The sequence below is a fragment of the Aspergillus niger genome (assembly GCF_000002855.4).
Source record: "Aspergillus niger supercontig An03".
NCBI classification, from domain to species: Eukaryota; Fungi; Ascomycota; class Eurotiomycetes; order Eurotiales; family Aspergillaceae; genus Aspergillus; species Aspergillus niger.
In genome coordinates this window covers 181,854-204,010 of record NT_166520.1, presented here as the reverse complement: position 1 = coordinate 204,010, position 22,157 = coordinate 181,854, and the positions used below count along the sequence as shown (strand labels likewise).

The window sequence follows — 22,157 nt, the reverse complement described above, 5'->3', positions numbered from 1 at the left end:
CTTAAGGTTTTGTTTTTCACAGTAGCTTGTTATTTGAAGGCAGTGCACGCAATATGGTATGACTTCTGTGGGGCGAAGAGCTCATCCGAAGACTGGCATTGATTCAGAGATAGGGTAATTCGTAAAAGAAGTAGGAGAATCAAGTCACTGCGGAGTGTTCTCCGAGCGGGGTTGCATCTGCTGATTCTGTCTCGGTGCAATGACGTTGTTTGTCTTGTTGGAACTACTTAGGGTGCATGCATGCCCCGCCCTGGCGGGTAAGCCATTAGGGGAAATTAACCGATGGAGCTGGCCATTGCTGCAGTGCAGTGCACGTTCTGAAGATACAGGGATCTTGCGAGGAACGGGCTGAGGTACCGTACGGGATTGTTCGCATTTCCGAGTAAATTCTGTTCGACGGTTATATCGTGCTCGCCTGACTGCCTTGTTACAGCCTCACCAATCGAAGGCAGAGGGGATTGGACTTCAATCATTCTGCAAATCTGGAGAGAAAATAGACAAGATGCCTATGTTCTTAGAGCTTAGTCAGGGATGACTAGATGAGGAACAAAGCACTCTAGCTGGATAGGAATGACCCCAGCATGCATTACCAAGTAAACGGTAGGCTGGGAAAAAGCCAGGGACTGGGGCATGACACAGAAAACAACTGCTTTCAATAATGAACAGGCGCGGTAGTCAATATACAGCCAGGTAATCTGGCTCTCACAAGTAACTCAGGCCAATTTCCCACGTTATGTTTTCTGAAATGACCATAATGCCTCGTTATGAAAATGCGATCGTGAAAGACCGTTACCCCCTGGATATTGCGTCAAGGAGGAGCGCATGAGAGAACGGGTTTGATACGCAGTAGAGGTCCTAAAAGAGGCTGAATAACCCAGTGGTGAAAGAAACCCTCTGTACGTACCTGCGTCCTGCTGCTAAAGCAGTCAGCTTCCTGTTGCAAAGGTTGGTTTATAACAGTTCTCCGTCCTGATGGGGAAACGTGTCAGCCTCAGAAACATTGGAGCTCCGAGCCTACGAAATGACAGTGATTCATGCATACACTGCAAGATGCACTAGTGTCGTCCAGTGAGTTAGAAGAAATATTCGACAGACACTCGGAGGAAGAGAGGAATCTGGAACCTAAGGCATCCGTGAGGCATCCAATAGGCCGAATCGGGACATCCCACCCATTCCTGCCGCCGACCGGCATCCCACCAAATCGCACCTTCTCATCTTCCAAAGATTTAGATTATACACGATATAGATCCAGAATAACGTACCTTCTACAATAGTTATCTCTTAATTACAGGCGCATTATGTTTTGTAACAGGTCTTGGAAGAGTGGAAGTCGTATTCTCCCCGCCTGTACCCCGCGTCCAAAGCCAGTCTTGGTGGGGGGCCGGTTAGTGTCAGCCGAGAAGCTGCAGTTGCTGACAGCAGATTATCCCACTCCCCTGCTCATGGATGCACACTTTAACTCTAACCTACATGATGAATAGATGCTTTGCATGGCCTAAACTTTGACATAGTTGTCGTTAACCTCGTAATCTGACTTCACGGGATGCCTTATGACGTCCTTCTGATCGATATCGACATTCCCTTGCTACAATGCTACCCTACAATTTCAGTGCGATCGCTAAATTCTTGTTCACACTGGCTTAAAGACGCTGGAATAAAGGCGCCATGGCTGTTAAATATTCCGGCACTTCTCAGTAAGCTGACTGCTTAGCAAGACGAGCTGACGTGGATCCTGCCCCCAAGCTTACCAAGCTGCTGGAGTGGTCGTCCTACATCTACATCCTTGTTGACCCTCATACCCCTCCATCAATTGAGACACATGTCAATTCATTCTGGAGGTTGTGCAACCACGATATGACCATGTCCCATCACGTCCTGTCCCAGCTTTCAGTTCTCCAGGCCGCCGTGGGCGCCGACTGTGAGATCCTGCGCGACCCCCTAGACGCACACTTTCAGCAACGTCTAGCTCGATGGACTGATATTGACCGGAAGGTTCCGGCTGCCATTGTCCTTCCTCGGACGGAGGATGGCTGTCTGAAGACGGTAAGATGAACCTTGCAGGTACACGGACACAGGGAATGGCAATGACCCTGGACATAGGTGCAATGGGCCCTCAAATTAAGCATTCCATTTGTGCCCAAAAGTGGTGGTCATAGTCCATGGTCAACCATTGGAACAGAGGGAATCATTATCGATCTCAGCTTGTATTCTGATGTTCGCGTTGATGCGGGTGCAAGAACAGCAACCGTGATTGGCAGTGTTCTGGCCAAGGAAGTGTCTGTGCGTCTAGCAGAAGCGGGTCTTTTCACAGGTATGGCGTTCTAATTACCTATTGCCTTTGCCTGGACCTCGTCTAATGTCCATCCTGACACATCAATCACACAGCACTCGGAAACGGCAACAGCGTTGGTGCCATCCCATACCTGCTTGGTGGCGGTGGCTCGATCACCAATTCCATCACCGGCTTCGGATCGGATCAGATTCTAGCGGCGCGCGTAATCACAGCAAAGGGGGAGCTGATCGAAGTTACAGAAGAAACACACCCAGACCTACTCTGGGCAGTAAAAGGAGCTGGCCAATTCTTTGGCCTCGTCACACAGCTCACCGTTCGTGCGCACCCTTTGTCGCTACTGCGGAAACAACAAGGCCTGATCTGGGTGGGGGGCTTTATCTTCCCACTTGATCGGGCGGTGGAGGTGGCTCGAGTTATGAAGCAGATCATGGATGATCCCCAGCACGCGACGGCGGGCCTCATGATGATCATTGCCCCGCCACCCGCGCGCATTCCATCTCTGGTGATTTCCGCCCGCTATACCGGTGATGAAGCTCCCGAGGTGCCATTCAAAGCTCTGTATGATCTTCAGCCCACCGCCACAACGGGAAGAGAGCTACCCATTCAGAATGTCAATGATGAGCGAGAAGCGCTGTGCGCGAAAGGCGACTTCAAGAGATTCGATATCGTAGGGTTGCATGAATTTTGTAACGACAGATTTGTGCAGGCCATCGAAGTCTGGAAGAAATTGATCCATGAGTGCCCTGATGCCAATAACTCAGCTTTCAATCTACAGTGGGACTCACGACCAGTTAAGACGCCCGAGAAGGAGTCTGCCATGTCGTCGCATGATATCCGCTACTGGCAGTAGGTTTTCTTGGCTCCATTTGACGTTGCGATGCTAACAGTGAATGTGTTGAAGAGTCAATATTATCTGGCATACAGATGAGAAGAACAGGCGCAAGGTTGACGAGTACAACGATGAGTGCGTTGCCTTGATGAGGGGGCCGGACGAAACACGGTACATTGATTTCCAGAACGCGACTCGGACGGGTCCTATCCAGCGTCGGTATCGGGGAGAGGCTCGGCTAGAGAAGCTTCGACAGCTCAAAAGAGAATGGGATCCTCGGGGAGTGTTTACCAGGCAATTGCTGGATATGGATTGATTCCAAACAATGTAACGAATGGGGCTGGTTATAAAGACGGGCCGTTGTGTCCGATGTCCAGAATTGAGGCTTTATGATACTCATTGACAATTGCACTGCACTGGGATTGAACCTCCAGAGATATCTTCCATCGACGTAGCCGTGAGCAACACAGGAATGAGAGATGGGTCGCATGTCTCAAACATGCATACTGTCGGCCTTGCGTGTCTTGTAGCCACGGCCAATCTATCCGCGGCGACCCGCGTCTTCGCAGAGGCTAGGCATCCAACAAGCTCTGTGAACCTCGAAAAGGCATCATCATTGTGTGAAATGCAGCCTCTCAGGCACCAGAAAATCCACCAGCCCAGTCAGGAAGGTGAGCGATTAGGACCACGGAAAATAAGAAACAAGAATCAGCTGGCCGGCGGAAGCGCGGTGGTAACCGGCGAGAGCTTATCACGGCAGCTCAGTCGGTTCTCCGATGCTCCCCCGGTGGCCCTAATTTGTCATTGGCGAATGGCCGCCATCCTCGCCCGGCTAGTGCCCGATAACACCAGGACTAACCGACGCGACGGCATTAGTTCCTCGATAGCGTGGGAAGACCATGGAGAGACCGGCCGATAAGCTGCAGAGGAGCTTTCTGTGGGCTGACCAGTGCCTATCAGCAAATGGACACGCGGTGACACCCCCGCAATCGCAAGACCGCCTCGACACCGTCCATCCAGGCACCATCGCAACGGCAAACCAGCCTCTCCTCCAATCAAACCATCGATGTGATATTGCTAGCGGCGGTGAGAACAGCAGGTCGAATGTCGCAATTAATTCTCGCATCGTCCCTCACTGCAAGGGGCCCACTACCAGAGCTCTGCGGCGTTGTTATTTAAATCCGTTGTTGGGACCTTTCGGTCATCAGCCACTGTGTCTGGTCACTATCGCGCTGGTTCAACCTCAACATGTTGGTCCGTCAGCTTGCCCTGGCTCTGGCCATTGCGGCCTTGTCCGATGCCATTCCGACATCCATCAAGCATGTCCTGCACGAGAAACGTCACAAGCCCGCATCCGACTGGGTGAAGGGTGCGCGCGTTGAGAGCGATGCGGTCCTGCCTATGCGCATTGGCCTTGCCCAGAACAACTTGGACAAGGGCTATGACTTCCTGATGGAAGTGTGAGTCAAAATCTACCTTTTTTATGCTATATGCCTAGTTTTAGGATCGCAATGGATGACCTCGAAACATGCTGACATGAGATTGGCGCAGATCGGACCCCAAGTCTTCCAAATACGGCCAGTACTGGTCGGCAGACGAGGTGCACGACATCTTTTCGCCATCCGAGGAGGCTGTTGAGGCAGTGAGAGAATGGCTTGTCGCCTCTGGTATCCATCCGTCGCGGGTGGTGCACTCCGACAACAAGGGCTGGCTCGCGTTCGACGCCTACGCCCATGAAGCCGAGAGGCTGTTCATGACGGAATTCCACGAGCACGAGAGCGACCGAAGTGCTAAGATCAGGGTTGGATGCGACCAGTAAGAAGATTCTTCTATCACCTTCCATGAGTAGCTATTAATCGGAATCTAGATACCACGTCCCCGAACACATCCAGAAGCACATCGACTACATTACCCCTGGAGTGAAGCTCACCCAGGTCGTGAAGAGGACCAACAAAGTCAAGCGTGCTTCCCAACTAGCTCACTCTTCCAAGGCCAAGTCTGCTGCCCAAGGTCCGCAGCCACTCCCCAACAAGGCCAAGTTCCTGCCTGAAGACCTCCGCGGCTGCGGTTACAACATCACCCCCTCGTGTATCAAGGCCTTGTATCAGATCCCAGACGCTAAGACGGCGACCCCGAACAACAGCCTGGGTCTGTACGAGCAGGGTGACTACTTTGCCAAGTCCGACCTCGACCTCTTCTATAAGGAGTATGCGCCGTGGGTTCCCCAGGGTACCTATCCCATCCCAGCCCTGATTGATGGCGCCAATTACTCGGTTCCTTCCTACAGCTCCCTGAACACGGGTGAATCCGACATTGACATTGACATGGCGTGAGTCATTTCTGCACCTTGTCATCAGACCCCTACTGACGTTTTGAAGCTACTCCCTGCTCTACCCTCAGCAGGTGACCCTCTACCAGGTTGACGACCAGCTCTACGAACCAGTCGAGGTCGACACAACCAATCTGTTCAACACCTTCCTCGACGCTCTCGATGGCGTGAGTACAGACCTCGTTCTCAGTCTTACCCAGCTAACACCCCTAGTCCTACTGCACCTACAGCGCCTACGGCGAGACCGGCGATGACCCGTCGATCGACCCCGTATACCCCGACACCCGCCCCGGCGGCTACAAAGGTACCTACCTACACCACCTCTTCCCCATACAATCCAACCTAACACACCAACAGGAAAGCTCCAGTGCGGCGTCTATAAGCCCACTAACGTAATCAGCGCCTCCTACGGCCAATCCGAAGCCGACCTCCCCGTCAGCTACACCAAGCGCCAATGCAATGAGTTCATGAAGCTCGGTCTACAGGGACACTCCATCCTCTTCGCGTCTGGCGACTACGGCGTCGCGTCTTTCGCCGGCGACGGTGACGAGAACGGCTGTCTCGGCCCAGAGGGCAAGATCTTCAACCCCCAGTACCCCTCCAACTGCCCCTACGTCACCTCCGTTGGAGGTACCATGCTGTACGGCTACCAGACCGTCAACGACAGCGAGAGCGTCATGCACGTTAACCTTGGCGGAACCGCAAGTAACTTCAGCACTTCTGGTGGCTTCTCGAATTACTTCCCCCAACCGGCATATCAGTTTGCTGCTGTGGAGCAATACTTCCAGTCTGCGAACCTGTCGTATCCGTATTACTCGGAGTTTGAGGTCGATGTTAACACGACCAAGGGTCTCTACAATAGGCTTGGTCGTGCTTATCCGGATGTCTCGGCGAATGGAGCGCATTTCCGCGCTTATATGGATGGATACGATTATCATTGGTATGGATCGAGTTTGGCGTCGCCTTTGTTCGCGTCGGTTCTTACTTTGGTGAGCTTTGTCACCCCCCATTACTAATTATTGACACATGGCTGACCGACTTAGCTCAACGAGGAACGCTTCGCTATCGGCAAGGGCCCCGTGGGATTCGTGAATCCCGTGCTTTATGCTTATCCGCAAGTGCTGAACGATATCACTAATGGTACTAATGCTGGGTGTGGAACTTATGGGTTTAGTGCTATTGAGGGGTAAGTGCTCAGTACTTGGTTCTGTCAGGAGGGGTGTGCTAATTGATGACTATAGATGGGATCCCGCTAGTGGTTTGGGTACGCCTAACTACCCATTGATGAAGGAGCTGTTCCTCTCTTTGCCTTAGGATTGAACGGTGCTGTGTCAGAGGGTGATAGGTGGTCAAGCTGTGTATATATGTCTGATGGGGAAATATTTACGATCATAGGATAATGTGTCGACGAGCATGAATGGCCAATTATCTCGCCTGTCACCGTGAATAAGGTCAAATGTAGATCGGTTTAATAGTTCAACTACAGAGAATTCTTGGATATTGTCAAATGTTGACTATTCGCTGTCTCTTTATCGTCTAATGTATAATATCATCAAATAACCTAACCCAAGGGATATCAAAAACATAAGAAAATAATAAACCGGTACTATGTGTCGAAAAAAGGAATGTTTGTGAATTTTTTAAAACCGTTCATACCTCCCGTCCATGTCCACCAAATGCACAGCGCTGGTCGAATCCCTCTCCGACCGTGTCGTATAGTCAACGGAGATATTCACTGACTTGGAAATCTTGCTGTTGGTGACCCCTGAGGATGCACCTCCGTTGTTGTACAGAGAGTTGGTTCGGCCGTAGGTCCGTCGTTGTGTGCTGCCGGGAAGACCTGGGACGTATTGGTTTATGAACGCGCGGGCGGCGGGGAGACAGGTCGTCATGATTGCGATCTGGGATTCGATGACGGACCAGTGAATGAGGGGCTGGAGACCGGCTGTAAATACATTTATGTGTTAGTGGGGTGGACTTTGAAAAGGTTGTGAGGGTGGGTGAGGTGGTACCGGTCAAGTTGGTGGTCCAGCGGTTCTCCCAGAATACGATCACACGAATGATAGCGATAATAGTTAAACTGAGAAGATCTTTGTTAGCAAAGCTTGAAGGGGGTGAATGAGTAGGTGAGCCTTACATAAGACCCATCATGAACATCAGTGCCACGTTGATCTTCTTCATCCATGGCAGCTGCAACTTGCTGACTTCGTAGATCGGTAGGAGGACGATGACGACGTCGACGAAAATGTTGACAAGACAGTGGACTAAAACTGCTGCGATGAAATTGATGCATGTTCCCACGCCCTCGTATTCGCCGGTCCAGGAATGCCAGTCCAGGTGGACTGGCACGCAGCGAAGCAGATCCACGAGGGAAAACGTGATGCCGATGGCGGCGTTGATGGCGATGAGTATATATGCGCATACGCGGAAAACACGGGACTGGAAGATTCGCAGCAGGAAGAGTAGGACGGATATCTTGCAGAGCGAGATTTGGATCTTGTACATCATCGCCAGACCTTCGAAGTACTGGAAGACTAATGTGACGTGGTGGAAGGGTAAGATATCCCAGGTATTCATGCCGAAACCGTATTTGATCACTATTTTGTCAGTCATGATGCCACGAAATGAAGGATGATAATGACTTACTGTATGTATTCACAACAAACAAGGCAACTCCCAGTATCTACTAGCTGTTAGAGGCTCCACTGGTCTCAGGCAATGCAGCAGCACTTACCCATGCGATCGTGACAGTGAGGTCGTCAAGTCCCCAACCACCAGCGAGGTTTGCGAGTTTAGCAGCTATCCGGATAAAGAAGAATATCGTGGCGAGGATAGCTGGTGCAAGAGTCGAAGGATCGACAAGAGGGGGCCCCTTCTTAATGGGCTGATCGCATTCCAGTTCATACATATGCCGCGTGACTGCGGGGGTGTTAGGTATATTAAACCGTCAGTGCCAGCGGAAATGGATGCTCACTATAGTAATCCAGTGCACTGCAGTTCGATAGTGCGCAAGTCACTAGCGACGACTTGCTCGCATCGCCGGTACATACACATGATGCGTCGGTGATGGTGCAATTTGGAGATTCTTGGTGCAAACAAGACACCTGGGGACATGGTCAATGATGAAAGCGGAACCCCCGGGTGGGAATCCCACTTACCGCACACTCTGGGAATTCTGTGCCATTTGACGACGCGGCGAACACAGATACCGTCAACGCCGCCAATATGGTGATTAAACACTGATGTATCTTCATTGTGATGTGGGATGTAACTCAGAGGAGCAACATCCCAGGACAGAGAGGCAACAGGCAAACGGGGAAGCCACTCGACGGAAAAGGGATTTCTCCTGGTCACCCTTTATAATCAATCTTCCTCGGCACATAGGCCATGTGGATTTCGAAACACCAGTCGATATTCGTCAGGAGCAAGCTTTTTTCCTACGGGGGCGTGCTTGGCCCGAGTTCCCTTCCCAGTATGTGTGTGGTCCAGACTCCCGGTTCGTCCAGCGATCGTAATGATGGAGAAATCTGAGCGTATCGATTAAATGGACGAGTTGGGTTTGCTTCCCGAAGTGACGCAGCTTGATTTTGTGGATGAACATGCCTTGAACTGGGCGGAAGTGTGCGCGATCCATTTTGCATAAGGACCGTGGGTTCAGTGAGACACGGGCGTTTCTACGAGGAGGGGACCAATCCGAGGGGGCATGGCTGGCTGGGCGATCGGACGCAGGACTGCATCCGTCCGGTTGGAACTTAGATAATAGAGTAGATACTACAACCCGGTCCACTTGAAGCCGGATCTGAGACGCCAGTTGGGAATCATCTACCGATGCCCACTACTCCCTCCAATCACCTGGCGAGTGGGCATTTGGAATGCCGCTTTCCTGACTCGGAGCAGGCGATGACCCTGTGCGTCTCCCGCGCCCAGCTTGACTCCATGTCGCTTAGAGTCTTGGAGGGATAGCGATGGGGACTCCCATCTCAACTGGATGTTGGGTTCGAAGCTACGAAGGCGAGATGTCCTGACTCGTCTTGAGTTCTCGGCGCCATCTCGCTTGGCTGTAGTGCAGGCACTAACGTGCAAGTGACTTTGGTGATGAAACGGAGACTTATTCATGGGTTGTGGGCGAACTCAAAGAAGGCACGTGGACCGCCTTCCAAGAACTTCCAAGAAAAAGTGCCGGACCTCGGTCCTGTTCCGTACAGACGTTGCAATCCCTGGATTTAGGGCACTGAGAGGCGTTGTGCGTGCCAAAAAATGGGGAAATAATATCATTTTAAGCTCAAGTTAGCGCGCCAAGCGGCTCGTTGTTTGGAATTGATGTGATTTCCGACACCGCTTGCTTATCCAGGCTTAGTGTCAGTCCAAATCTTTGCGCTAACCCAGAACAGATTAATTTCCACGTGGAGAGCCTCGCTGGCTGCCTGAGGATCTGCAGCAGCTGCCGCTTTGTCCCATCATTCAGCATCCCAGTGGTTGGAGTGACGCGGTCGTTGATCTATCAGAAACAACATCAAACTATTACCCCCAAATATCTCGCTATCAGAGTTCTATCGTGCAAATTAGCAGCATCTACCAAACACTCTCCTTGGCTTTATGATTGAATTTTCCTAATCTCCGCCCATCTCATACCGAACTAGGTCATATTAAATCTGTGTCGATCAACCAAAAATAACTGCGCGGAGTGTCCCGTTAATATAAATGTGTCCCGCGGAAGTCGGTATGGTCAGCTTAGCTGCACTTCCTTGCCACTAGGACTATACTAGAAGGACTTGCAATTTATTTCGTGACACCCCTGAACGGTGCACGAGCAAAATCAGTTAGGGGGTGCGTTAAACTAATGTCGGCCTGTCATGTCGAAAATTCCCCGTGGCGCAATGCACTTACAGCTGCATTCAGATCTTCCAAACTCATTCTCACCGGGAGAAGTCTAGAACACTGTCTTTTCAAGGCTATCCCTCGTTATTCCTCTGTGGGAACGCACACTCAGAGTACTGTGGTATGCAGCCACGTGGGATTCATTTCCGAGGACCCATATTCTATTATGTATCTAGAAGCCGTCTGGGAAGCGGAAAATCTGCCTGCTTATGCTTATTATCACTACTAAATTGCCACAAGCTTACTTTATATTACTTACTCCATAGTATGCTTGGTTCGCGCCCGTTGATATCCCCCCTTGTGGCTTTGGAGTTACGGCTATTGTCATCAATCCTCTTCCATTGACCGGGAATGTCCTTAGTACTTTGCAAATAGGTTCTCACCAAGAAGACAGAAAACATGCGATTCACCATATCTTCAGCGAAGAACCCGCAACTTCTGCGAACCCCAAACCCTATTCCATAGGTACAGAACTTTGAAGGTGCGCACTGAGGCATTCACATCAGGTCACTATCTCTGCCCACTGCAACTACCGAAGACTGGATTCACTTTATCGTTGCTCAATAACCTGGTACAACTTATATAAATCTCCCTCCTATCTCTAAATTTACAGAGTACTCGACATGACTTTACTGTTCCTGCAGGACGAGCGGATCCCTGCATCCTGCAAGAAAGAATCGAGTGATATCCACACCCCGATTGGACCAGCTTACTAAGACACTCCTTATCGCTAACTGACTATCGGTCGATCAGCTGATTCCAGCTGAACCTCCAACTCGAACCAATTCCCTCGCAACTTGACCTCCTCTCGTCAGTCGCAATCCAGCAATGCAATATCCACCTCTGTCATGAGCGACCTGCTAAAGTCTCGCTGGGCTCCCAGCCCAAGCGAGCTTCAAGCCCAAGCCGCCGCTCCCTCCACAGCCCGGCCAAAACTCCCCCCAACAACCAGCACCAAACGCACACCATCCCCCGTCCAGCGACCCTCTCGTCAATCCTCCCCGCGCCCCTCCCCCTCCAACCATCTCTCCCGCTTCATGAAAATCGTCGAGCGATTAAAATGGAAACTGCCCTACCTAGCCTACGGCTACCGCCTCGCCACTCTCGACCCTGCCACCAGCGACTTCGACGTCTCCCACGCCGAGATCATGTTCAAGCTCGATTTCCACGAGTACTACTCCCTCCTCGAGCGCGCAATTGTTCACCTCCTCAGCGTCTTCGGTATCTCTGTGTCTTCTGCTTTCGCGCGCAATCATCTCGCCGCGTACGACTCCGCTCCGCTCTCGACGCACCGATACCATGCAAATGTGTTGGAAGCGCTGCAGGATGAGAACAGTCCCCTGCATGCTGTGCTGGGACAGGGCGAGGTCCATGAACAATTGCAGCGGGCGAAGGAGTTGCGGAATCGTTGGAAGACAGCAGATCTGACCAAGGAAGAACTGGAGAGGGAGGATAAGTGGGCTGCGAGACGGAAGGGGAAGGCTATGCCTCTGGCGAGCTATGATATCGAGAAGATCCTCTCGGATATTTTCCAGGGGTTCGATGATGCGTATTTAATTGCGCAGGAGCATGTGGTTGCGTGTGATGGGGCGGTCAAGATGGATGTTGCATTGCATGGAGAGTCGGATGCAGACTGGGATTTCATTGTCGATGCAATGGATTGGGAGGCTGTTTGAGCGGTCGGTGTGGCTGTCTGTTATTGTTAGCGATGTTTCGGGTTAGAATTGCATGGTCGGAGTTTTGGTTTTGGGGCTATCTGTTTCTCCCCTTCCTGTTTTGGCTGCATCGCAGGTGCGGTTTTGTATAGTGGACCGGTGGGAGTGATAATTGATGGATGTACAAGGCTAGATTGTTCTTAGATGCAGACTCGCACGTTATTGTTAGCTCTTCTGGAATAGGTATCATTATACCCCACGGCTTATGCAATAATATAACGTCCCGCTAGTAATGTCCAGTTCGCTGTCTTACTACTACTGCAGTTATATCTATTCAAGGTTGTATACCAGTATCTGCTCTCAATTCGAGCGATATTACAATGTATATTCTTGGAACAATGACTACTATCGGTCCATCTACATTCGTGGGTACTAGGCGAAGCAATAGACGTGTGACTGCAAAAGTTTCGGTGAGTTCCACGGACAGATTGATTGACGCGATGCATCATTGATTCTGATTAGTCCTTTCCTAATGATAATTAAGAATGCCTCCAAAATAGATTGCCTATTATTACTTATGTTTGGAGGGACATGAAGAATATTAAGAGGAAAGTAGAAGAAGAAGAGAAAGCCAAACGCCAAACTGATGGGGGGTATGTAGAGTTCTGTCGTCAAAGTTAAGTCGTAACATCGTAACAATTTTCAATGGTGCCCTCCGTCTCATAACCCCAATAGTAGCTGATGAGCTTCACAAAAAGACCTATCTCAACCCATTGATCATGCGTCTTTGCTCTCGCTCAAAACAGTCCATATTCGGTTTCCACTTAATGTCGAAGGACTGAGGGGCTTGCTTGCTGTTTTTGTTAGGCGATATGACGCCCAGTGGCAGGCGTCGTTTATTTTGGATTATTGAGCGCTCAAAGTCAATGAACATCACGCGGCCGTTTCGCTCATCCCAGACTATGTTTCCGGGAATCGGGTCACTATGTAGCACACCCAACGCATGAACAGCTTGCAGCGAGTTGGCTGCTTGTTGCAGCATCTGGTCAGGATCAAGACCGCGCTGTCGGACGAGGGTCTTTCCAGCATAGCCCATGCACATCAGGTGGACCATTTCGGCAATACCGTCGTAAGAGAACGGACGACGAAGTGGCAGGCCACCAAGAAAGATGGGTACCGACGTTCCTTGGATTGGAGTAAGACGTGAATATACAAGCTCCTCGTGTCTTGCGCGTTGTACAAACTCCACGGGCACTCCTTTGCCGACAAATGTATAGCCGTGGGAGTGGAGAGTGATCTTGAAAAGTGCGCCACGCGTCCCGTGCACGTGCAAGGATTCGCATCCTAACTTTGAATCAGGATGCAGCTTGTCATTGGAGAGCTGCTTGTCCAATTTCCGGATCAAGGTTTTCCGGTTAAGTCGATGCCGATCAACACCATGGTCGGACACGTTAGGGCACTTCAGATCTAGATCTCCGCCTTTAACGAGGCCCTGAAGGCACTCCTGTGTGCAATACTGCCGTGATGAGCCTTGCGAGCGTGAACCTTGTGGCCCCTGTCTCCCTGGTGCGGAGGAAGGTGGCGGGCGAAGTATGCGGGACTCTTGAGGTTGTCGACTCGGTGTGTCGGGGTCGTAACCATCTCCGCTGTCATCTGAGCTAGCCGATGCCGAGTCTCGCGATGGATTACAGGACGCAATGGCCGCAGACCTAGACCTGGTCTTTACTGGAGATACACGACAGTACTCCTTCCGGCTTCGCGTAGGCGGCTTGAATTCAGATGAAGGGATATCCTTCTCCTCGATCTCACCTAGAAGAACATCGTAAACCATCTCCCATGTCTTCAGTCTGCTCGTTGCCCAGCTTTTCCAAGTGGCATCTCGTACCGGCACTCGCAAAGCGCGGAGAGTGAATGCCAATACCTGGCCTATTGCGGTCAAATGTAGTCGATTCTCGCCACTTGACTCGTCCACCCATCCCGTAGTCGGTCCAACATCCTCCTCCGGCACTGATAGGTAGTAGTATACGGTTTCAGGGTCTTCCGGAGGCACACGGAGGAATATGAATGCTTCGCCGGTGCACACATAACCGTACTCTAGCCCGCCCTGGATCATATAGGAGAATGCTTGCGTAATGACTGCCGCTATAGTGCGACGGCAGATATCTTCGGGTGGTTCTTTCTCCTGGAAGCGAAGGACTTCATCAAGGTTCATTTCTTGGAGGCCGGCCTTGATATGAGCTAAAGAGACTTTGTGAGGCGCCTTGTATTCAACAATGAAGGCTGGAATCTTTTCATCTGGTCCATTGTTATAGACACAGAATTGGTCTGCTCGAGGCCGAGGACTGCGTACCTGTGCAGCTCGCTGGACTCCCATCCCCTGCTCCGCTGACTGACCAGCGCTGCTTGATTTTGCTGCCAAACGCTGAGAGCGACGGGGATTATTCTGAGTTATGGTAAGGGAGTCCATGTCCGCAGCAAGATTTGAATCATCCGTCAAAGTATTGCCATGGTTTTCGAAAGTAATTTTTCCATTCAAGCAGAAGGTTTGCCGGAGTTGAGGATCTGCATGCAGCTGTTCGACGACTGAGGAGACGCGCGACTCCATGGTCTGTCGTTCAAAGTAGCCCAAATCCAACTCTGAGCTTACCATTCTTTGCCGGGTCTCCTTTCCGTACTCCTTTAAAACCACCAAAGGTGTGAAGTGACGCTCCGTCACGAATTCAGCATCCATCAGGTCCTCCCATACCAATGCCTGCTCGGCTGGAAAGCTGGTCCACTCCCGAATCTTCTCCGGGCGAAGTTTACGGTCGGCATTTGCTGGATCTCCCTTGGTAGAGGAGTCTTTATCTTGCTGGATGCTCAGCCCAAGGAATAGATGCACATGGCAGGCGTCGAGGAATTCGGGAAGCGTGGTTTGTTGGGTCTGGAGCCGCAGTTGCAGCTCCGCTTGATTCTGTGCCCGCTCGGCTTGCTCACGGCGCCTCTGTTCTTCCAACTGAATTCGTTCCGCCCGCTCCCGCAACAGGCGCTCCTCTTCAAGACGCTGACGTAACTCTCGTAGCTCCTGTAACTCTTGAGAGGACATTGCGACCTGTTGTTGTGGTCAGGATAGTAGTAGCCATCATCCGGCCAATGTTATGGGGTGGTTGTTTTGGTTTCTTGGGGAGGACTTGGTTCGGCGGGTGGAACGCGACTGGCCGATGAATGGATGTGATCCAATCACGTGCCAGTCATTCCCTCCGAGGCCCACAATCCTTCTACTAGTAGACAGGGGCCTAATCACCCTTGTGAATACAGAGGTGTATACTACACTATCTGTTAATACTATTTGTGAATAAACCAAATCATTCGCATGTAGCCTATGTACACAGTCTGACAGGATTCCACCTCAATTGAGCCCAAGATAGTATTCACTCCCCATCCCGCTGTCTTCCACCAACAATACTACTCAAGGAAGGGGAAGAAAACCCCGGTCTGCAACCAAATGATAAGCCTTTCACTGCTTCAAGGTAAGAACTCCTGGCTTCCAGGGCAAGAGGTTGTAGTCACTATTGCTGTTGGGGTCATGGCCCTGGTAGAGAAGCTGGAGGTTGCAAGGATCGACCGTCATGGTTTGATCAGGGTTGTTGCGAACCAAGTCACCATGACTGATGTCGTCGGTCCAGGTGGCGCCACTGTTGGCTTTGCCCGCGAAGGGTTGATCTTCACTTGCCGCCTGGGCTGTCCACTCTCCGCCGAGACTGCTGGCCGTGAAGGAGCGGAAATAACGATGTCCGGTGGAACCGATCGCCTCGACGATCATGAGGTACTTGCTGTCACCCTCGCCGCCGTCGACGGTGTACACTTGGACCGCCTCGAACAAATCGTTGGTCGCGCCGCTGAGGATCTCCTCGTACTGGCTGCCGAAGCTTCCGGGGAAGTCATTGATAGACATGCTGGATCGGTAGATCTTGCCATTGTCGCCGGCAAAGAAAAGATACATATTCGTATCATCACCAATCACAGTCTGATCAATGGCACCGGTACTTGAGCCGCTGATTTTGCCCGTGAAAAGAGCTTGCTCGGATGACCAGCCGTTGACATTGGTGGGATCTTGAGAGGTGCGGTAGGTGAAAGTGCTGGAGCCCCATTGGTAGGCCAGAACCCAGATACTCTTTGGCTGGAAGTAGAACAAGGTTGGAGCTACGGCGCTGAAGCTTGTGGCCGTTTGACTAGCGGATGCCATGTCCGACCAGTCCGAAAAGGCGCCAAAGCCCATGGAGCCGTAATTTCCCTGTGTGTCGGTAGTGGACGCATAGACAATATGTTTGCCGTTAGAGACGACATCGGTGAAGTCCTTGAGTGCAGTCCATCCGGACTTTGGGGTGGCGAGAGCATCGGTCGAAGTCCAACTATATGTCGACGGAAGAGCGCATTTTGCGTTGACAAAGGGGGCCAATGCAATGAGGTATATGCCAGACGACAGCAAGCTACCCTTGGCTTTGAGGAATTTCATTTTCGTATGACTTTATCCGCTGAGGAACAAACAAAAGAGATCAATGGTTGGGATCGTGGTCCACAGAGAACGAATAACTTGAACAAAGGGCAACAGCTTGTCCAGATATTTGTATTTATGGCTCATGGTGACATCCACATATGCCGAAGAACAATCCGGATTTATCCAAATTAGATGACACCTGAAAGGTTTCGGATAAAAGTGGGCTGCTTGGTTATCCCCCCCCCACTTCGGCTTGGAAAGTGCAGTCCTCCTTTGCTCAAGCTCTTTTTGACGCACTATTCAGGGTCCTTTCCTATGGGGGAAGATGATCGGCCTGTTGCCTAAACTACGGAGTACATTAGCCAGAAACAATCGCCCACCGGAACGTTGCCGTGTCTAGCACGGCACTTAAAACTACACTACACCGTGTTGTTCTATCATTACACCACAATATCCGTCCATCGGTTTAGATTCGGGGAAATGACTGCTGTGGGAAGGCGAATAACTCCGGGCATCGAAAGTCTAGACGTGGACCCTGATGGCGCTAAGCAAACTGGTTCTACCCTGACACATAGCCGCCCTGATCTTGTTTCACCTTAAAACACAATGGCTTCCAGTACTTTCGGCAGGCAGTTGACAGCTGCCGGAAGAAGAGATGATGATATGGCTCTCACCATAGATGCCAAAGATATCCTGATCAAAAACATATTGTTAGTAATTTCGAACTGGTTGGACTTTTACAGGTCGGTATACTTTTTTGGCATACCCCAGAGAATTCCTGCAGAATCCCATCAGATCATCCGCAGGCTCCCTGCAGCATCGATTAAGGAACGAATCATCGGCTGTACCCGACTGCTATTCTTACAGGGCTAAGTATTTGTGGAACCGAGGCAGGCCCTGGACCCTGATGGACGAACATTGGCAGGTCATTTGGACGACCGTGCAACAAGTGCTCCACTCCTGAAATTAACATACGATTGCTTCTCGGCGTGTCGGCTGAGAATATAGCCTACTCTAACCGAACATGTCAAGAGCGCCGGATAGCCTGCCTAAACGCCCTTGATCATCCGTTCAGGCTAATCAGGGTCCATGTATCATCCTCCCATTCTGGGAAATTCGGTAGAGAGCTAGATGAGGCAGATGGAGTCAATCCTATCCTATCGACGCATTCTGGAGCGGGATGTTTGGTTCCGCGGCTTGGAGTGTTCCAGTTTCACATCCTCTTTGCCTAGAAATGTTGAGTCTCATGGTATATAAATACTTCAATCCCTCTCTCTCTTTGTAAAAATCTATCGTGATTCTTTTAGTCCACCATCATCCTCTTTCGACTCTTCCAAGAAGGTATATCGTTTCTTGCCCAACATGGTTCAGATCAAGGTAGCTGCACTGGCGATGCTTTTCGCTAGCCAGGTACTTTCTGAGCCCATTGAACCCCGTCAGGCTTCAGTGAGTATTGATACCAAATTCAAGGCTCACGGGAAGAAATATCTTGGAAACATTGGTGATCAGTACACCTTGACCAAGAACTCGAAGACTCCGGCCATTATCAAGGCCGATTTTGGCGCGTTGACTCCAGAGAACAGCATGAAGTGGGATGCTACTGAACGTAAGTACAATCCCCTCATCATTATCATTGCGACTCAGACTAAATCAGAAGTATAGCCAGCCGTGGACAGTTCTCTTTCTCAGGATCGGACTACCTGGTACGTACAGCACTTCTCAACCCTTCACTATAGTCGTGCTCGAGGCTTACATAACTTAGGTCAACTTTGCCCAGTCTAACAACAAGCTGATCCGCGGACATACTCTCGGTGAGTTTTTGACGTACTAGCGTGGGAAGCATACCAAGACAGTGAAGCTAAACTCAACCAGTGTGGCACTCGCAGCTCCCCTCCTGGGTCCAATCCATCACGGACAAGAATACACTGATCGAAGTCATGAAGAATCACATCACCACAGTGATGCAACACTATAAGGGCAAGATTTATGCCTGGGTAGGCTGTCACCCATCAACTTCTCAAAAGTGTTATTATTAATCGTCTTAAGGATGTTGTCAATGAAATCTTCAACGAAGACGGCTCCCTACGCGACAGCGTCTTTTACAAGGTCATCGGCGAGGACTACGTGCGGATCGCCTTCGAGACTGCTCGGGCTGCAGATCCCAATGCAAAGCTCTACATCAATGATTACAAGTAAGTCATATTTGCCTCTCTCCTGTTACCAATTGGATACTAAATTTGAAAAGCCTGGATTCCGCCTCCTACCCTAAATTGACCGGCATGGTTAGCCATGTCAAGAAGTGGATCGCAGCTGGCATCCCTATCGATGGAATCGGTAAGCCCCTTGTGATCAGATGTTCCCGGCTATTATTTCTATCTTTCTTCAAAAGGTTCCCAAACCCACTTGAGCGCTGGTGGAGGTGCTGGAATTTCTGGATAAGTACCCCCTCCCCTTTATTCTGGTTGACGATAGCTGATAGTCCCTTACAGCTCTCAATGCTCTCGCAGGTGCCGGCACCAAGGAGATTGCTGTCACCGAGCTTGACATCGCTGGCGCCAGCTCGACCGACTACGTGGAGGTAAGTCGCGACAAGCCAAGTACATAGTGTGATTAACTGATACCAATTCTCCAAATCTACAGGTCGTCGAAGCCTGCCTGAACCAGCCCAAGTGTATCGGTATCACCGTTTGGGGAGTTGCTGACCCGGTAATTACCCCTGCAGTCCGGATGATGTCTTGCCTTAAAACATGAGCTAATTTCAATCAGGATTCCTGGCGCTCCAGCTCCACTCCTCTGCTGTTCGACAGCAACTACAACCCGAAGCCTGCATACACTGCTATCGCAAATGCTCTCTAGATCCGGCAACCACTCCGATCGGATTTCCGGGAAGGCATAGCCTTATGAGGTAGGGGACGCTCTGTTGCCTGCTGCAACTTTGACTCTGCCATATCTGCCCATAGCAAAGGGTTGTATTTTTTTTTCCTGTACTTCTTCCACTTTTGGCCATTACAATCGTTTCATTTCCAAGTGTGCGCACATTCAGTAAAACTGAAGCATCCACCTCTAGTGTAGCTCTACTTGTCCTTAATCCCAGTGGAGTACTCTATGCCATTGCACCCCACAGGTGGGGCCGTAGCATTAGTACTTTACTTTGTTAGTCTAGACCCTGATGCGCCGATGTGAAGCACAAGCACTCTTGAAATGAAGTACATGTCTCAGATACCCCGCCCCATAATTATAATAGCCATTTAAGGTCCTTGCGGCACGCGGTTGGAGAAATAGAGCGGGCTGGCTAGTCTGTTTGGCTTTATTAATAACCAACTTGGCATTGGCTGAACATCGGACTAGTGGTTCATTAAGGTCCTCGCTTAGCATCCTGCAACATTTAGTGCATGTAACCACGGCAATTCAAGGTGCGAACAACTACCGAGAAAAGTACAATGGGTCCCCACTGCAGCATTGGGGGTCAACAGTCCGTGATCGTTGAAATGGATTTTTTGAAGGGTCAACCAAGAACCAGCTGGAGGAATAAGACATCCTCGCCTAGGTAGCCGTGGTATCCTTCCATTTATCCACTTTAGCCTTAAATGTATCAAGGGCCTCACCCTGTCTATAGCTTCCTCTATTGTCTATGTGATATAGCACAGATTAATGACCAGCTATTCTTCCAACAGGATCAACGGAGGTAGTCTCTCTGCCATCTTGGTAGTGAGGGACAGATACCCCATCGACGGGTTTCAGTGACTCTTTCTGTTCTAGCCTTTTAGAATAGTCCATCTGTACTCCATAATCTGTCTTAATGTTTAGTAATGTGGGCATAGTAAGTGACTAGATACCGTCCTTCCACCTTCACAATGTATGTCTCTATACTCCACACAATTATCTTGCCTGAGCCGATGCCAATCGACGAGCCCAAGACACCGAAAGCATCACCTGCTGGCGGTGTACTATCGGATCGTTGATAAGGGTTTATTCAACCAGTGTGGCTTTCGTCCATCTCGGAACATATGAGCGCGTCTTAGTAGAAGGAAGATAGCTACCAATCAAAGTAGATTACTGATACTCGTTACACGCCTCAAAAATCACGCTTCAGTCTATCCGCAGCTGGAAGAACACCCTCCTGCTCAAGGACTTCAAAGGTCTCCACCAATTCATCCCAGGTGTCAGCATAGCCCGTCCACCCTAACTTGCGAGCCTTACTCATAGTACCTACACAGCTCCAATCCCGTCCCAGGACAAAAGTCAAAAAGTCCCAAGTCGCATGCTCCCACGCCTTCTGGTCAAGCTGATATTTATTTCTCAATTTGCTCCAGGCCTCATTAACATCGTTTCTTTTCGCCCATTTTTCCGGATCAACCTGCAAGAATAACGTAGGTGTCCCTTCGGCTTGAACCCCGATAACATCTTCGTACACCTTCAGCGGATGCGGATTTGGCATGCTCACTGTCGTGGCCTCGTAAGGCCCGAACCCAGCAGAGTCAGGCACACCCCCGCCGGGAAACATAGGATTGGGGATCCTGCAGCCAAATCTCTCTGCCAGCCGAGGCCACAGATTCTGAAAGCTCTCTGTATCCCCATTCATCACATTGAAAACGTTATTTCCTGCTCTGGGCGCTGTCGCAGCCCATAGACAGAACTTGGCGTGCAGATTTGCCGATGTCCAACAATTGAATGCAAAGTAATTTGCCTTGCACCCGGGATAGGGTAGTTGGGAACCTGGCAGAACTTTGCTGACAGCGCAGTAGAGCCCCAGTGCAGTGGCTTCGTTCATGAAGTTACCACGCGCGTAGCCTAGCACATCCTCCGGTAGGGTGACCACCCATTCCCAGCCTCCCCTACCTGCGGCTTCGGAGAGGATTCGCTCCTGCTCATAGTAGAAGATTGGAGGCCATGAGATCCCACTGGTGTTCTTTTCCAGTAACAGGTCATCTTCTTGTAGGGGCTGTTTGCAATGCCCCAGATGCACTCCGTAATGCTTGAACCCGGCGGTCAGGACGAAGCGTTTGAGGCGCTTGATGGCTCCGGTTTTCTCGAGAGCCTGAATAAAATTGCTGAGCATCACGGCATTGACGCGAGTGGCTTCGGCGGGATCGTCGCGTGCCAGGTAGGCGCAGAAGAATACGTATTCGGCCTCGATGCTCTGCAGTTCCTTTGCCATTTCTTCAACTGAGCTTTGTAGGTCTAGAGTGGCATGCTGAATCTTGGGACTGTCGTAGCCGGGATTTTTTCTGGAAAGGGAGAGGATCTTGTCGTAGCTGGAGTCTTTGCAAAGATGATGGACAATCGCGCTACCGGTGATGCCTGAACCGCCTCAGTTAGTATTTCCCTGTGGTTAATGAAATGGGGTATGTTACCGGTAGCTCCAGTAACAATTGCTGAGGGCATGTTGAGATATTGATAGTGTTTGGATATACGATGTAGTAAGTAGGTCGTGAAGGCGACAAAGGTATTTTGCGACAACTTTCGTGAACTATGTCGACGTGCTAACGGCTAGACCAAGAACTATATATCGTGTCCAGTAGCCGGCGGTGAAGAGATATGTGCTCCAACAGACTATATACTTTCTACACATGCGCTGGACATATTGAAGCTTCATTGCGCACCTTCTCTATGACGTACCGCAAGCGGGGTCTGGAGAGGCTCTGACTGTGAAGTGATCTCATCGTCCCAGATATTACATTTTCACTCAACAGGGC

General features: G+C 50.6%; 13 protein-coding genes across 13 annotated transcripts; 7 read left to right on the top strand and 6 right to left on the bottom strand.

Moving 5' to 3' along the window:
- Nucleotides 1-275: 275 nt before the first annotated feature.
- An03g01040 (hypothetical protein) lies at nucleotides 276-1,797 on the bottom strand (the record flags this gene model as incomplete). Its single annotated transcript, XM_059746887.1, has 8 exons — nucleotides 276-474; nucleotides 556-699; nucleotides 794-855; nucleotides 905-969; nucleotides 1,057-1,215; nucleotides 1,311-1,436; nucleotides 1,523-1,598; nucleotides 1,726-1,797. The coding sequence occupies 8 exons, from the start codon at nucleotides 1,795-1,797 to the stop codon at nucleotides 276-278; spliced, it is 903 nt and encodes a 300-aa protein (XP_059600196.1).
- A 57-nt stretch (nucleotides 1,798-1,854) lies between these two features.
- An03g01030 (uncharacterized protein) lies at nucleotides 1,855-3,438 on the top strand (the record flags this gene model as incomplete). Its single annotated transcript, XM_001389968.3, has 4 exons — nucleotides 1,855-2,043; nucleotides 2,101-2,311; nucleotides 2,386-3,139; nucleotides 3,195-3,438. The coding sequence occupies 4 exons, from the start codon at nucleotides 1,855-1,857 to the stop codon at nucleotides 3,436-3,438; spliced, it is 1,398 nt and encodes a 465-aa protein (XP_001390005.3).
- Nucleotides 3,439-3,621: 183 nt separating this feature from the next.
- Nucleotides 3,622-3,968, top strand: An03g01020 (hypothetical protein; the record flags this gene model as incomplete). The annotated part of the gene is made up of 2 exons (XM_059746886.1): nucleotides 3,622-3,793; nucleotides 3,835-3,968. The coding sequence occupies 2 exons, from the start codon at nucleotides 3,622-3,624 to the stop codon at nucleotides 3,966-3,968; spliced, it is 306 nt and encodes a 101-aa protein (XP_059600195.1).
- Nucleotides 3,969-4,370: 402 nt separating this feature from the next.
- Nucleotides 4,371-6,765, top strand: An03g01010 (uncharacterized protein; the record flags this gene model as incomplete). Its single annotated transcript, XM_001389966.3, has 8 exons — nucleotides 4,371-4,582; nucleotides 4,674-4,937; nucleotides 4,990-5,451; nucleotides 5,501-5,618; nucleotides 5,665-5,755; nucleotides 5,809-6,440; nucleotides 6,495-6,637; nucleotides 6,693-6,765. 8 exons carry the CDS (start codon nucleotides 4,371-4,373, stop codon nucleotides 6,763-6,765), a joined length of 1,995 nt encoding a protein of 664 aa, XP_001390003.1.
- Nucleotides 6,766-7,170: 405 nt separating this feature from the next.
- Nucleotides 7,171-8,565, bottom strand: An03g01000 (uncharacterized protein; the record flags this gene model as incomplete). The annotated part of the gene is made up of 5 exons (XM_059746884.1): nucleotides 7,171-7,531; nucleotides 7,589-8,048; nucleotides 8,098-8,134; nucleotides 8,186-8,370; nucleotides 8,502-8,565. 5 exons carry the CDS (start codon nucleotides 8,563-8,565, stop codon nucleotides 7,171-7,173), a joined length of 1,107 nt encoding a protein of 368 aa, XP_059600194.1.
- Nucleotides 8,566-9,416: 851 nt separating this feature from the next.
- Nucleotides 9,417-11,045, top strand: An03g00990 (hypothetical protein; the record flags this gene model as incomplete). The annotated part of the gene is made up of 6 exons (XM_059746883.1): nucleotides 9,417-9,441; nucleotides 9,521-9,650; nucleotides 9,743-9,940; nucleotides 10,207-10,450; nucleotides 10,751-10,900; nucleotides 10,974-11,045. 6 exons carry the CDS (start codon nucleotides 9,417-9,419, stop codon nucleotides 11,043-11,045), a joined length of 819 nt encoding a protein of 272 aa, XP_059600193.1.
- Nucleotides 11,046-11,177: 132 nt separating this feature from the next.
- On the top strand, nucleotides 11,178-12,005 carry An03g00980 (uncharacterized protein; the record flags this gene model as incomplete). The annotated part of the gene is made up of 1 exon (XM_001389963.3): nucleotides 11,178-12,005. One exon carries the CDS (start codon nucleotides 11,178-11,180, stop codon nucleotides 12,003-12,005), a length of 828 nt encoding a protein of 275 aa, XP_001390000.1.
- Nucleotides 12,006-12,744: 739 nt separating this feature from the next.
- Nucleotides 12,745-15,069, bottom strand: An03g00970 (uncharacterized protein; the record flags this gene model as incomplete). The annotated part of the gene is made up of 2 exons (XM_059746882.1): nucleotides 12,745-14,592; nucleotides 14,632-15,069. 2 exons carry the CDS (start codon nucleotides 15,067-15,069, stop codon nucleotides 12,745-12,747), a joined length of 2,286 nt encoding a protein of 761 aa, XP_059600192.1.
- A 411-nt stretch (nucleotides 15,070-15,480) lies between these two features.
- On the bottom strand, nucleotides 15,481-16,479 carry axhA (1,4-beta-D-arabinoxylan arabinofuranohydrolase axhA-Aspergillus niger; the record flags this gene model as incomplete). Its single annotated transcript, XM_001389961.3, has 1 exon — nucleotides 15,481-16,479. One exon carries the CDS (start codon nucleotides 16,477-16,479, stop codon nucleotides 15,481-15,483), a length of 999 nt encoding a protein of 332 aa, XP_001389998.1.
- A 588-nt stretch (nucleotides 16,480-17,067) lies between these two features.
- On the top strand, nucleotides 17,068-17,334 carry An03g00950 (hypothetical protein; the record flags this gene model as incomplete). The annotated part of the gene is made up of 2 exons (XM_059746881.1): nucleotides 17,068-17,171; nucleotides 17,205-17,334. The coding sequence occupies 2 exons, from the start codon at nucleotides 17,068-17,070 to the stop codon at nucleotides 17,332-17,334; spliced, it is 234 nt and encodes a 77-aa protein (XP_059600191.1).
- A 489-nt stretch (nucleotides 17,335-17,823) lies between these two features.
- xynA (endo-1,4-beta-xylanase A precursor xynA-Aspergillus niger [putative sequencing error]) lies at nucleotides 17,824-19,317 on the top strand (the record flags this gene model as incomplete). Its single annotated transcript, XM_059746880.1, has 10 exons — nucleotides 17,824-18,067; nucleotides 18,124-18,164; nucleotides 18,224-18,272; nucleotides 18,334-18,455; nucleotides 18,508-18,653; nucleotides 18,707-18,795; nucleotides 18,851-18,896; nucleotides 18,949-19,039; nucleotides 19,102-19,167; nucleotides 19,228-19,317. 10 exons carry the CDS (start codon nucleotides 17,824-17,826, stop codon nucleotides 19,315-19,317), a joined length of 984 nt encoding a protein of 327 aa, XP_059600190.1.
- A 687-nt stretch (nucleotides 19,318-20,004) lies between these two features.
- On the bottom strand, nucleotides 20,005-20,458 carry An03g00930 (hypothetical protein; the record flags this gene model as incomplete). Its single annotated transcript, XM_059746879.1, has 4 exons — nucleotides 20,005-20,067; nucleotides 20,134-20,221; nucleotides 20,298-20,394; nucleotides 20,440-20,458. 4 exons carry the CDS (start codon nucleotides 20,456-20,458, stop codon nucleotides 20,005-20,007), a joined length of 267 nt encoding a protein of 88 aa, XP_059600189.1.
- Nucleotides 20,459-20,536: 78 nt separating this feature from the next.
- Nucleotides 20,537-21,846, bottom strand: An03g00920 (uncharacterized protein; the record flags this gene model as incomplete). Its single annotated transcript, XM_001389957.1, has 2 exons — nucleotides 20,537-21,762; nucleotides 21,816-21,846. 2 exons carry the CDS (start codon nucleotides 21,844-21,846, stop codon nucleotides 20,537-20,539), a joined length of 1,257 nt encoding a protein of 418 aa, XP_001389994.1.
- Between the last annotated feature and the right edge of the window lie 311 nt (nucleotides 21,847-22,157).